At 46.4% G+C, this 15013-nt stretch overlaps 1 protein-coding gene across 1 annotated transcript; it reads right to left on the minus strand.

Annotated features, from left to right (window-relative positions):
* Positions 1-1616: 1616 nt before the first annotated feature.
* LOC123040953 (uncharacterized) lies at positions 1617-2710 on the minus strand. The gene is made up of 2 exons (XM_044463662.1): positions 2298-2710; positions 1617-2203 (listed from the first exon to the last, which is right to left on the minus strand). Exons 1-2 carry the CDS (start codon positions 2682-2684, stop codon positions 1778-1780), a joined length of 813 nt encoding a protein of 270 aa, XP_044319597.1. The 5' UTR covers positions 2685-2710; the 3' UTR covers positions 1617-1777.
* Positions 2711-15013: the final 12303 nt, after the last annotated feature.

Below are 15013 nucleotides of genomic sequence, written 5' to 3' on the forward strand. Positions count from 1 at the left end.
TGTCACATTTTGACTAATTGATGTTTAGCAAAATGAACAGAAAATGCATTTAATTATTGCTGGAAATATGTTCAACGTATATTACAAAAACAATTCAACATACATTTAAAAAAATCATCTAGTTTTAGAAATTGTTCACTATGTTATGAAAAATATATTCGCCATATATTTGAAAAATATTCGCCATATATAAAAGATGTTCACCGCATAATTAAAATTTCTTGTCATCATATATTAAAAAAAATGTTCAGTGCATTTAAGAAAATATTCACCATGTTGAGAAAATTCTCGTCATATATAATGTTAAAGTATCAAAATTAGATTTATAAAGAAAAAATAAAAATAAAAATAGTGAAATAGGTAAAAAAAGAGAATAAAAACAGGAAAGAACATAAATAACCAAAAGGTAGAGAAGTAAAGAGAAGTGGGCTGGGCCACAATATGCACTTCAAGAACCAGGAAGCGATCAATGTTGTAAAAGAGAAAACATGTGATGTTGCAGGCCCAAAAAGAAGAGAAAACCTCAAAGCCCAACCAATCTAGAAAATTTGTAGACAACACAACCAGCCTGATTATTATAGTATGACAAAACTCGATGGGGACCTCCTTTTGTGCGACCCGCATGGCATGAAGACGCGGAACACACACCTCACACTCCCCGCGCATGCCCGTTTGGGCCAACGAAATCGTCGAATTTCGTATAGAAAGAAAAGGAACCACTTCTATTCTCTTAGCACATGTACCCCTGTTTTTCTCATTTCATAACTCTTTTTAATGATTTTTTTCTCCTGTAAAATAATTTGGGATTCCAAAAAGTTCCATTTTTTAAATGTAAATTTTGAAAAATGGTCAACAAATAATATAATGTTCATGAATTCACAAAATTGTTCCGGAAATCATTAAATCTTCGCAGATTCCAAAAATGTTGGCATATTAAAATAATATTTCTTCTTTTCAGAAAAATGTTTGTGACTTTTGTACAAAATGTTTACAAAATTAAAAAATGGATTGCGAATTTCATAATTTGTTTCCAAATTTGAAAAAAAAACATTAGTTCATTTGTTTTTCAAAAAATGAGCATGCATTTCAAAAAATGTTTATCAAATCCAAAATTTTCCATCAATTTCAAGTTTTTTCGCAAAAGTTTGAATTTTTTTCGCTGATTAACTAAAATTTTCATTAATTTTGAAAAATCTACACAATTGAATAATTTTTTGGGAATTCAAAAATGTTCACGGATTTGGAAAATGTTCGCAATTAAAAAAATGTTTGTGAATCTGAAAATTGTTCATTAATTTGAAAGATATTTTTAAAATGAAAAAAGAAAATATAAAATAAAGTAAAAAAGAAAAAGGAAAACAATTTATAGAAAAATAAATAATAAAGAAAGAAAATAGAGAAAAGGGAAAAATGAAAAACCGGTTTAGGGAAGGTTCCCAAAACTGCCGGGGAAGAAATCCTTTATGGAACACTACCTGCGCGAGGGGGTATGCGCTAGGCCGCTATTGAACAACCTACGCGCCAAATAGGACTGACCGGCTCGATGACAGCCAACACAGTCGTTAATTTTAACCGATAAAGAACAAAAGAGGGATTGTGGGGACGGTGAAAAACGAAAAAGTTCACTTAGATATGACATAATTGTGTTACATCCAGATGTGACTTAGACACACCCACTTAAAAAATAACAAATAAACATGGATGTAGTGAACATAACCTAAACATCATATAAGTAGTCCTTACAAGTTCATCGGCTACTAGCTAGGACCTGAAGATTCTACCTTGATCCTTCCGTCGGAGTAACACAAAATAGGTGCCCGAACTGATTAACGTAAACGAGCGGTTCGAGAGGCGTGACACGTATCTTGGTTGGGTGTGTTTCTTCTTGCTTGACCCGTATCGACACATTATTGAATTCGCTGCCGCACGGCTTGCCGGGCTCCGCATGGTAGTACGTGACCATATTGCCATCCATCCACAGATAGCCGCCGCCTCCAAGCGTCGGGCCGTGGACCAACGAATCCGCCGACGGCGCGAACTGCGTGATGGTCGTCATGCCAGGCCTACAGGTCTTCCACTCAGCTGGGCCATCGTAGTCGATCATCGGCTTCAGCTCACACATCTCCTGAAACGCCCGAGCGCGATCCTCCATGCTTGGCTCCGGCGGCGGCGGCACGCCGGATGCCCCCGCGGGAGCCGACACCTGATTGGTTAAATCACAAATCAAGTTAGCCCAGATTTGATTAACAGGTTTACCTAGCCAAGCACGTAAAGTTTGAGATTTCGGGGATCCAGACCTCGATTATTTTGTAGGGGATGAAATGGCATCCGGCGGCCAAGTCTAGAGACGGGACCGCCGTGCACGGTCCGATCGCCTCCTTGGCGGGCTCCTGCAGCGCGCGTGCGGCGCCGGCTTCGGTCTCGAAGACGACCACCGCCCTCATCAGGAGGATACAGAGCGCGACTGCCTCGACGCCGTCGAACGCGGCGCGCACGTCCTCTGGGCCTTTCAACGAGCGGAGTTGGACCAGGACGAGGCGGCGGTGGAGATCGGAGGTGTCCCCGGACCCGGAGAGCTGGTTCGCGACCGGGGCGAGGAGGCTGCGTACCACGCTTGCCGTGGCGGCGTCTTCGCCGTAGACGCGGCGAAGCATTATCACGTCCCTTCGTACCGGGACCTCCATGCTAATCACGTTAATTCGCTGTTTGATTGTTGCTATCTGAATCTCAGAACTAAGATCTGGGTGCTTCTCTGATCTGAAATATATGTAGGGGAGTTGTGGTCGGGTCCAACTTTTATGCCGGTTTCGGGTCCAATTATATTAGACTAAACGAACCGAGAGATTATAGCTAGGCAAACAGACAAAGGCGACTACTACGAGTCCTCGGACGAAATCGATCCGGTCGCCAGCCGTCCGATCCATTCTTTCCGGCCCTTATATACGTCAATGCAGAGGAGCTCTTCACGGACAACACAAAGGTTTTGTGTTTTTTTTAATTCAAAAAACACAAAGGTTGTTGTCGCTGGTCTAGATCGCGTCGCATCCAATCAGCCCATCTGCTTTGATCTAGCAGCACCGCAAGTTGCCGGCGAGTGCCCATTGCAACACCGGAGAGCCGCACAGCCGCTCCATAGCAACATGATAGGTGCAAACACGTTGAACGAGTTCATGCCTGAAGGTGTCTTCATCTTCACGTCGTAGGATCGAATCGGAAGGGAAGCTGTAAGCACCCAGAATAACTAGATTTATACCTGACAAAGTTGAATGCAACCCGTACGTTGGGATGCCTGACTGGAACTACAAGAACTACAACCCGCTATTCGAACAATTGCAAAACCATAAACTGGGACTAACCCACACGAAACGGCCGGAACCGTGGAGCACGACTTACGGGGAACCAGAGGTTCCTTCTCGCAAATCCGAATGAATTCACAAGATCAAAGGTAGTAAGGATCTCTCGGATCTCTAGCAGTCTTCCTGTGTATGCTTGTAGTCGAATGGTTTGACAGAAGGTTTTTAAAAGGATAGGGCCATGGGGTTTTATAGTAGGGACAACCCCTCTTAGCTAGTTGTGAAAATGTTTCAAAAGTAATCAGCTTTGCATGGCTTTCTTGGGGGAATAAGCTGTTAACTTTGGAGGTTGTGGGAGAGCTCCTCGAAAATTCACGAAGCCATAACAGCCTGTGCACCTTCCACGAGAATGACTAGAATGTTTGACTGTCAAGTCCAATGGGAGTTTTTTTGCATTGAAAAGTAAATTTGATGTAGCTTCCGATGATGTACCCCTACGGACCCGTCTCTCCTTCAAATGTGTGTGACACAATGAAACATCGGAGGTAAAAACTAACAACATCAGCTTCACTTGAAACTTGTTTGACAAAACTTGTTTCTTCGACTTTCTTTCTTCATGAGTTGAGATGTTGTTTGCGTCCTTCGATATTGCACCTGAAATAAAGAACAAGGAGATGAAAGTGCAGCCATGTGTTTAAGATTGTAGTATGAACTTAAGTTAGCCTTCACCTGGTCATGTATTTGTTTGACACAGATTATTATGATTTCTCTTTTGATGTCCGAGGTTGTATCAATGGTTGTCATGTCCTCATCACAAACACCAAAACACTATGTCTAGCCGCCGGGGAGCACTCCAATGCAACTCCAAAACCTTCCCACCCCTAGGGCCGCCGGCGATGCCGCATCGAGCCAGTACAAGCTGCATCGAGCCGCTGGCGGAGCTCCATTGCAGCCGCGACGGAGCTCCAGTGACCCCGGCAGCGCTCCATTGCAGCGCTGACGATGACGGCGGATGTTGTGATGCAGCACGCAATGACCATGGCGGAAGCTGCGACGCATTGCATAGCAACGACGACACAACTTGATTTGTCGGAGCTGCAGTGGAGCAGCGAGACAACTGCGGTTTGCAGTAGCTGTGTAGAGCATGGCGTGTAGGAGCAAGCATTATAGCAACGCGAGCAGTAGCGACACCGGTCTAGGACAACGGGCGATGGTGCTGCCATGGCTGCAATGTGCCGTGGGAAGAAGAAAAAAGAGAAGAACGAGCGGCTCAACGCTTTCTGCAGGAAAGAGATAAGGGAGGAAAGGATAAGGGAGAGAGTGAGATAGCGGCTCGTTGGGCTCACCGGACGCGTGGCGCTCCTCAAAGGCGATTACAAAGCACGTTGAGCAGCCGGTTAGTTTTAAACGATTTTCACAGACAAAAGCAAGGGTGAATGCTAGAAATCAATTGACTGATTTCCTAGAAAATCAGCCCGTTGATTTTAAACATTTTCACATACAAAAGTAAGGGCGGTCAACGACTGATTTCATAGAAAAACCAGCCGCCTAGTTGCGACGCTTGATAACCTCTGCGAGGTCAACAACGACGCCCTGCTGCTGCAACAGCATCGATAAACTCGCATCAGCGGCGATGTTGCGACACCCCGACGAGCGCAGCGCCGATGAGGAGCGACGACGACCGCTGTTCATTCATTTCACAAGCTGAAAAGGTGGCCAAAAGGGGCATATTTCCCGAACAAAAAATCAGCCCGTTTTTGCTGATTCCCCGAAAATGCTAGAGCAACGGGGTAATACGGGGGGTTTACAGGATTCCTTAACAAACTAATCTTCACCCCCACCCGCCTGATTTTCAGGGGGTGTGTGCCCTCCACCTCCTATTCTTTCAATCACTTTATCCCACCTAATCACCCCCGTAAAGTCAGTAAAAAAACTGCCCGTGCGTGTAGCATTGCCGCTGATTCCCTACCCGGATAAAGCATCAACACTTCAACTAATTCTCAAAAAGTAAAAAATAAAAATCAACACTTCAACTAAAGGCTCCACATAATTAAAATGACAGCAATTAACATTCATAATTAACCTACTTCATGGGCATCTCATACTGCCCGATACACCTTAATTAGAACACTGATTTAATACGAGCTTACCGATAGATACTAGTACAAGATATAGATAATATAAGTCATAAGACCAATGGATACGAGTAGAAGATAGTTGATGTCTGTCAGTCAGGTATAAGAGATCAAGAAGATAGCTCCCTCTCCTGCAGCCAGTCCTGCAAGAACTCCTTGATCTCCTCAAACTCCTCGGCGTCCTGCGACGCCAGGTCGAACACCTTCCGCCCCAGCGCCTCCATCTCGCCGAGCCTCTCGTGCCTTGTGTCACCCCGCCGCAGCAGCCATCCCAGCTTGCAGCACTTCGGTATGGAGGACGCCTTTTCGTGCTGCAGCACGTGGAGGATGTGCCGGCATGGCAAGCCGTCGCGCTCCATCTTCCGGCAGCTGCACTTGAAGACGGCGCTCGAGTGCGTCTCCTTGTCGTCGTTGGCGCGGTCGTGGGACTGCAACACGCTGAAGAGGTCGCCGTGGAGATCCAGCGTGTAGACCTTGTGGGCGGAGCTGTCGGAGCTGCTGCTCAGGGTGTCGATGATCTCGAAGTCCTCCAGCGCCTCGATCTCCTCCAGCACGATTGCGAAGTTGGCCGGCGTGAAGGACCGTGCCGCGTCTTCCTCGAGGCACTTGTGCTCGGTGGTCAGCTCAACGCGTGACTCGTCGGCCTCCTCGTCGAGCTCGGCCTCCTGCCCGCGCATGCAGTTGCCCCTGGAGTCTGCGCGCTGGAGCAGGGCGAGCAGCGTCATGTCCTCGGAGAAGCTCGTGCGCAGGCCCGAAGATAGGCAGAGGCACTCCGTGTCCTCGTCTTCGTCTCTCGGCATGCCGAGGAAGAACTTGTCGCGCACGAAGGCGGCGGCCCAAAGCTCCCTCTTCACGTACATCCTGCAGAGCCACTCCTGGTTGCTCGCCGTCCTGTGGCTGGACACGAAACTGCGCCACCGCTCCTCGAACTCCACCGGCGAGCAACTGTCCTCGAACATCAGCGACCTGAAGCCGTCCTGGGCCGACCAGCCGCCGAGGTGCTCCCTGACGCCTTCCTCCAGGTGGCACGAGCAGATCCGGTGGTTGGGCTGCGGGAGCACGGTCTCGACGGCGTGGACCAGCGCGTCGCCGCCGTCGGTGATCACGGACTTGGGCCTCCCCTGGCCCATGGACATCACGAAGGCCCGCAACAGCCAGACATACGAGTCGGGGGACTGGTCTGCGAGGACGGCGCAGCCGGGGAGCACGGGGCGGCGGTGGTGGTTCATGCCGAGGAAGGGGACGAATGCCGCGCCGTACCTGTTCGTCCCGAGCGCGGGGTCGATGACGACGACGTCATCGCTGCGGCCGCAGCTGCTGACGCGCGCGTCGGCGTCGGCCCAGAAGAGCCTCTTGAGACGGCCCGCGGCGTCGACCTCGTATTGGTGGAAATGGTCAGGGTCGTCCTCGTTCTTCCTGCGGCGCAGTTCGCCGAGAACCGCCGCCGTGTCGTCGCTGCCGATCAGCGCCATGGTCGGTCTTAGCACGGCCTAACAGGTGGCCAGAAAATCAAGAGAACACGATCGATCGACACGCTGAAATGCAAGAGATCGAACGAGTAAAGCAAACCAAAGTAGGGCGATTGGCGAGTAGCAACAGGGACGGGGGCTGGCGGGTACCTCAGGGCTGCGGCAGCCGACGGGGGAGGGGAGGGGAGGGGAGGCGGCGGCGGCTGTGGCGTGTGGAGATGGCTTTCGGGGCAGCAGGAGGAATTGTGGCGAGAGAGAGCGCAAGCGTGGAGTTAAGGGCCTAGACATTAGGGCGTGGGCCGTGGTAGATCGGGTACTCTGGATGGTGTGTGTTCCTAACTTTTTTTAGGTGATGGTGTGTTTTCCTATATTTTCCACTTTATCCATCGTTTCTTGGAACGAAAAGTATTTTTTTTTCAACATAGTACAGGCGCAAGCACTCATATACACGGGCATACACTCGCCCCCTATGAACGCACACTTGCACACCGCATCCCTATGAGCACCTCCGAAAGATTGAGCCGACATATCATCTTGAAATTTACAAAGTCACCGTAGGCACCTCGTCATCGACGGAAACGTCTCCTCCCACTAAATGCGCATCGCCGAAAATCCTGAAATAAATCCAGGAATTCCCTAAAAAACGGAGAGGGAGCTCTCTTTATAAAAAAAAATCCTTGAAACGAATACGTATTGGTTGAGTTCACGAATTGGCTTGGATCGCCGTAATTGATTTTGAATGACCAGATTCATATCAGCTCCCTGATGTATCCACTCATCTAACTCTGCAGATGGTGTAGGAGTCACAGTGGTGATACCTATTGTCTGGGAGATCTACCTTATGATGCTATGAAAGGTATGCTATTCAGGGTTGAATGATATACAAGATAATACCAAAATTTGGCAAGTGGAATCCATTGGCCCCATTTGTTTGGGCAAGAATGCACAAAACACGTGGGAACTATTTCCGAGCATTGCTTCGAATGTTCTGTTTGACCATATGTTTCAGGATGCCTACAACTGCACATGTCCAAATGTGTATCCATTAATGTAAACAAGTGATGCCAAAATTTGCTTGTAAAAATAGGATCCCTATCAGAGATGGCAAGGGCATGCCACGCAATCCGTACACTTCTTCCACAAACTTCTATGCATGTCTGAGTGAAAAAAAATGAGCATTCTTACCGAATCTGTCCACCATCACCTGATAGAGGCATAAGCTCCTTACTTTGGCAAGCCCGCAATGAAACCCATGCTGAATTACATGCTTGCTTAGGAACTTTCAGTGGTTGTAAAACCCAGGTAATTTTGTATATATGTTCAATTTTTGCTTATTGGCAAATAGTACACTGCTTTACATACTTCTACATTGTTTCACAAAAGTCCAAGAAAACAAGGACATTACCTATGGTAAGTGGCAGTGATCCCAGAATTCCCACATATTCCACTGGCATGCAATGCTTGCAAGATATGATTATGTGTTGTGGGATTTTCCCCAATATATGTTCTGTCTTTGTACCTCAATAGTCCTTCCTCCAACATATATTTGTGTGATGTAGTTGAATGTACTGCCAATGTAGCAACTAGTTCCTCGTCATAAATGTCATGGGCATACCATTCTATAACTGCAGTTGTTCAAGTAGGTATGATAGTGGAAATTACACATACTTCATGTTCTTCCAGTTTCCTACTGAGAGCCTGAGCTACTTGGTTTGCAACTCCCTTTTTTATATTGAATTTTGTATTGTAACCCCAGGAATTTAAAAAAAATGCTTTTTGCAAGATATATGTCGTGAGTCTTTGTTCAGACAAATGACCCAACCTCTTGTGATCAGTGTGAATGATGAATTCTTTGTGTTGGAAGTAAGATATCCACTTGTCTATTTCTAGAAAAACAAGCACACACACTTTTTACTAAGTGGGCAAAACATGATATTTAGGACACAGTGCTCTACTCAAATATGCAACACGATGTCCTTGTTGTTGCATAAGAAGGGCTCCAATACCATCATCATGCATCAGTCTCAAGAACAAATTGTTTTGAAAAATCAGGCAATTGCAAGGCTAACACCAAGGCTTACTTCAATGCTTCAAAAGCTTGGTGCACTGTTGAGGACCATACAAATGTTGCACCCTTTTTGAGAAGTTCAGTAAGGGTCTACTAATAATGCCATATTGGTAAACCTTTTATATTCGCCAGCTAGCCCAAGGAAGGCACTGACCTACTTGACCGTGGTGGATGTGACTTTTATGCACAGGGACATCATACAAGAGTTGCACATTGCATTGCAGTGACTTTTAGGGTGTGTTTGGTAGCATGTATGGACCTAGCCTAGTTGTTCTTCTCTCATCCATGCTGAGTGTAGACATACTGAGTCTATGCAGTTGCCTTTGTTTGGCAGTGATGTATGCGCTGAGACATGCTAAGCTCAGACTTTGTTTGGCAGCCTACATGTGTTTAGACATGCTGAACATTTTTTTGAAAATTTGAAATTCTGATTTTTTTTAAAAATGAACATATTTGAATTCTGTTTTTATGAAAATTGAATCAAAATTTGAAATTTTGAATATTTTATAAAAATTAATACAACTTTTGAAGTACTGAACATTTTTTTGAAAATTTAAACATTTTTTGAAAAATTACTTTTTAAAAATTATGAATATTATATATGTTTTTGAAATTCTGTTTTTTTAATTTAAACAAAATTTGAAATTTTGAACATTTTTGAAAATTTAAACAATTTTGAAATTCTAGACATTTTAAAAAATTAAAGAAATTTAGAAATTCTGATTTTTTTGAAAGTTTGGACAAATTTTGAAATTCTGAATATTTTTTTTAAAATTTAAACAAAATTTTAAACCGTGAACATTTTTTTTTAAATTTAAACATATTTGGACGTGGTCTTGTGGGTGGGGACGAGGGTCAGCGCGAGCATGGTTGCCTCCATACACCCCGTCTGGGGTACATGTCACTCTGTGCATTTGAAAACCAAACCGAAAAACTATAACGAAAATAAACCGAACCGAACCAAATTTATGGTTTTATGGTTTCTGGTTTCGGTATGGTATGAACTTTTCATAGCGATTTGAACTTTGGTTTTTATGGTATATACAGAAAAACCGAATGGTTAACCGAATGAACCGATGTAAAAAATAATTTTATATTTCTTGTGATGAACAACCATACACGTTGTCATTTTTCTTGTACATGAGTCAAATTCACTACTAAACACATATTTTTTTGTAACATAGTCATTTTTCTCCTTTTAAAATGTTAAGCGCGTCCATAACCATCAACATATGAATCAATGCATGCATATATACTTATATACTATCTGTGTAAAACAATATGTGTTTTGAGTCAGAAATTTGCAAATTATTATTACGTCATTTTCAAATTCGCGTCAACTTTGGTAATTATGGTATATACCAAAACCATACCAAAATAATTTGGTATATCTCGAAACCGAACCGTATTTTAATTTCATACCGATTTACCAAAGTATTAATACCGTACAAACCAAAAAACCATATAAACCGAACCATGTAACCCGAATAAACCGAGCGCACAGTGTGAGGTACATCAGATGGGCATGGCTGAGGGCCCTTTTATGCTTCAGATGGACATAGCTCAGGTGAGTCCATGCACCCTACCAAACAAGCAAAAGTGGGTCGGATTGGGAACTTTTTGAAGGAAATATGCCCTAGAGGCAATAATAAAGTTGTTATTTTTAATTCCTTATATCATGATAAATGTTTATTATTCATGCTAGAATTGTATTAACCAGAAACTTAGTACATGTGTTAATACATAGACAAACAGAGTGTCACTAGTATGCTTCTACTTGACTAGCTCGTAAATCAAAGATGGTTAAGTTTCCTAACCATAGACATGAGTTGTCATCTAATGAACGAGATCACATCATTAGAGAATGATGTGATTGACTTGACCCATCCGTTAGCTTAGCACTATGATCGTTTAGTTTATTGCTATTGCTTTCTTCATAACTTATACATGTTCCTATGACTATGAGACTATGCAACTCCCGAATACGGAGGAACACTTAGTGTGCTATCAAATGTCACAACATAACTGGGTGATTATAAAGATGCTCTACAGGTGTCTCCGATATGTTTATTGAGTTGGCATAGATCGAGATTAGGATTTGTCACTTCGGTTATCGGAGAGGTATCTTTGGGCCCTCCCGGTAATGCACACCACTATAATCCTTGCAAGCAATGTGACTAATGAGTTAGTTACAGGATGATGCATTACAGAACGAGTAAATAGACTTGCCGGTAACGAGATTGAACTAGGTATGATGATACGGACGATCAAATATCGGGCAAGTAACATACCGATGACAAAGGGAACAACGTATGTTGTTATGCGGTTTGACCGATAAAGATCTTCGTAGAATATGTAGGAACCAATATGAGCATCCAGGTTCCGCTATTGGTTATTTACCGGAGATGAGTCTCGGTCATGTCTACATAGTTCTCGAACCCGTAGGGTCCGCAAGCTTAACGTTCGATGACGATCAGTATTATGAGTTTATGTGTTTTGATGTACCGAAGGTTGTTCGGAGTTCCGGATGTGATCACGGACATGACGAGGAGTCTCAAAATGATCGAGACATGAAGATTGATATATTGGAAGGCTATGTTTGGACACCGGAAAGGTTTCGGATGAGTTCGGGCATTTTCCGGAGTACCGGGGGTTACCGGAACCCCCCGCGGAGTTAATGGGCCTTAATGGGCCATGGTGGAAGAGAGGAGGAGGCGGCCAAGTGGGAGGCGCGTGCCCCCAAGCCCAATCCGAATTGGGGGGGGGGGGGGTGAGGGAGTCCTGGATTAGGGGGTATCCCGACAGCCGGACTATATACATCGTCCGGACTATTGAAGCGTGAAGATACTAGACTCAAGACTCCGTCCCGTGTCCGGATGGAACTCTCCTTGGCGTGGAAGGCAAGCTTGGCGATCCGAATGTTGTGTTTCCTTCCTTGTAAGCGACTCCATGTAAACCCTAGCCCTCTCCGGTGTCTATATAGACCGGAGAGGTTGGTCCTTAGAAGGCCGATCACAATTACAATCATACCATCATAGGCTAGCTCTTAGGGTTTAGCCTCTACGATCTCGTGGTAGATCTACTCTTGTACTACCCATATCTTCAATATTAATCAAGCAGGAAGTAGGGTTTTACCTCCATGGAGAGGGGCCGAACCTGGGTAAACATCTGTGTCCCTTGCTTCCTGTTACCATCAGCCTAGACGCACAGATCGGGATCCCTACCCGAGATCCGCCGGTTTTGACACCGACATTGGTGCTTTCATTGAGAGTTCCTCTGTGTCGTCGCTGCAAGGCTCGATGGCTCCTTTAGTCGTCATCAACGACACGGTCCAGGGTGAGACTTTCCTCCCCAGACAGATCTTCGTGTTTGGCGGCTTCGCACTGCGGGCCAATTCGCTTGGCCATCTGGAGCAGATCGACAGCTATGCCCCTGGCCACCAGACCAGGTTCGGAAACCTGAACTATACGGCCGACCTTTGCAGAGACTTGATCTTCGACGGATTCGGGCCTGCGCCAGGAGCACCGGACAGTCACGACGGGCATGGCTTAAACCTGCTGTCGGACAACACTTGGGATATCACCCCTGCAGTAGCCCCGGACTTAAATCCGGAGCAGGCTGCGTTGCCTAAGGACGGAGGGATGAACCCCGCCCCGCAGGCCGTACACTCATCAGCGGTAGAGCCGAACACGGGTCTCGCAGCTGTGGAAACCTGTGACTCCGGACCCCCGGACTCGTATCCAGTTGTTGGTTCCAGTCCGCGCACTCTCGAGCCAACCGAGCAATGTTGGGCTCCGATAATGGAGTTTACCACTGCGGATATCTTCCAGCACTCGCCTTTTGGCGACATGCTGAACTCGTTAAAGTCTCTCTCTTTATCAGGAGGCTCTCGGCCGAACTATGTCCGGCTCGAGTGGGGAGCAGACGACGAAGGAATTTGTTGCCCACCCACCACCCACTTCATTGCCACGGTTGACGATTTAACCGACGTGCTTGACTTCAACTCCGAAGGCATCGACGGTATGGACGACGATGCAGGAGAAGGTTCAGAATCTATGGGGTGCCGGACTTCCGCCTCGTCACACGACATATACATGGTGGATACGCCCAAGGAGGACGACGGTGACAATCCGGAAGATAAAACCCCCGGGCAAAAGCCAAAGCGACGACGCAGACGCCGTTCCAAGTCCAGCAACAGTAAAAATAGCAGCAAGAGCGCCAGAAGGATCGATACTCCAATCAACCCCGAAGGCAATAATGACCATACGGAACCAGCGATGGAGCAGGACGAGCCAGGTCACGCCGAACACAGTTCGGAGCAGATGCTCGATGACAATGATCCAGAGGGACGAGTTCATCAAACCATCCCAGGACAAGAAGACAGTCCGAACGATGATGCATTCATCATTCCGGAAGAGCGTGTGGAACGAGATAACCTCCACAGGAAGCTTATGGCCACAACAAGAAGTCTGAAGAAGCAGAAGCAACGGCTCAAAGCCGCACAGGAAACGCTCAATCGCAGGTGGAATAAAGTGCTAGACACTGAAGAAAGATATGGCGATGATCGCCATACAAAGAGCTATCCAAAACGCAAGCTACTACCAGAATTCGACGATGAGGCCGCTCCACTAAAGAGTAACACGACCAGGAGGCCAGACGTACCACTTCATAACCGCAACAAAGCAGCTACCGACACCGTGCACGATCTATGTGAGCACCTGGATAAGAATGCTAGCGCAGCTAGGTCCATCTACGGATCTAAAAGACACACCCCGGCGAGGGACTGTGGTCACCAAAACGATTATGCTAATCAAACACCAGTTCGGAATAAACACCAGACACAACAACAGCTGACGGCATGCCACAGCACGTCCGGATACAGAGGGGCTGCTCACCCCCTGTGCTTTACCGAAGAAGTACTGGACCATGAATTTCCACAGGGCTTTAAACCTGTGAACATAGAGGCATACAACAGAACGACAGACCCAGGGGTCTGGACCGAGGACTTTATCCTGCATATACATATGGCTCGTGTGGATGACCTCCACGCCATCAAATACCTTCCCCTCAAACTAAAGGGACCAGCTCGGCACTGGTTGAAAAGCCTCCCCGAAAATTCAATTGGGAGTTGGGAGGAACTTGAGGACGCTTTCAGGGCCAATTTTCAAGGGACTTATGTCCGGGCCCCGGATGCTGACGATTTAAGTCACATAATCCAATAGCCCGGAGAGTCCGCCCGCAAGCTTTGGAACAGATTCCTCACTAAGAAGAATCAAATTGTCGATTGTCCGGATGCCGAAGCCTTAGCGGCATTCAAACATAGCATCCACAACGAGTGGCTCGCCGGACACCTCGGCCAAGAAAAGCCAAGGACAATGGCAACCCTAACAAGCCTTATGACCCGCTTTTGCGCGGGTGAAGATAGCTGGCTAGCCCGTAAAGGCACCAGCGACCCCAGCACATCCGAAATAAGGGATGGCAACGGGAAGCCACGGCGTAATAAAAATAAACGCCAAAACAAGGAAGAGAGCCCGGATAACACAACGGTTAATGCCGGATTCAGGGGCTCTCGACCTGATCAGCAAAAGAAGCCATTTAAAGGCAGTAAAGAGGGACCGTCCGGTCTGAATAGAGTCCTAGACAGACTGTGCCAAATTCATGGCACCCCTGACAAACCTACGAACCACACGCACAGAGAGTGCTGGGTCTTCAAGCAGGCCAGCAAATTAAACGCTGAACACAAGGGAAGGGAAACACCAAGTGAAGACGAGGATGAACCTCACCAGCCGAACACTGGGGGACAGAAAAAATTCCCGCCAGAGGTTAAAACAGTGAACATGATCCACGCGACTCGCACATCCATGAGAAGGCACGAACGCGCGCATAGAGACGCGCGCGATATAGGGCCCATCGTACCCACACCTAACTACTGGATGTCTTATCCGATCACCTTCGATCACTTGGACGGCCGGACTAGTATTCGGCGCAAAGGATCAGAGGCCTTGGTGCTTGACCCAATAATCGACGGATACCGTATCACCCACGTCC

The sequence above is a fragment of the Triticum aestivum genome, chromosome 2B, assembly GCF_018294505.1.
Source record: "Triticum aestivum cultivar Chinese Spring chromosome 2B, IWGSC CS RefSeq v2.1, whole genome shotgun sequence".
NCBI lineage: Eukaryota > Viridiplantae > Streptophyta > Magnoliopsida > Poales > Poaceae > Triticum > Triticum aestivum.

Excerpts from the sequence above, each read along its gene's own strand:
- LOC123040953 (XM_044463662.1), bottom strand. The coding sequence starts at position 2,684 with ATGGAGGTCCCGGTACGAAGGGACGTGATAATGCTTCGCCGCGTCTAC. Across the intron at positions 2,204-2,297 it reads TCCCCTACAAAATAATCGAG|GTGTCGGCTCCCGCGGGGGC; the intron begins GTCTGGATCCCC and ends TTAACCAATCAG.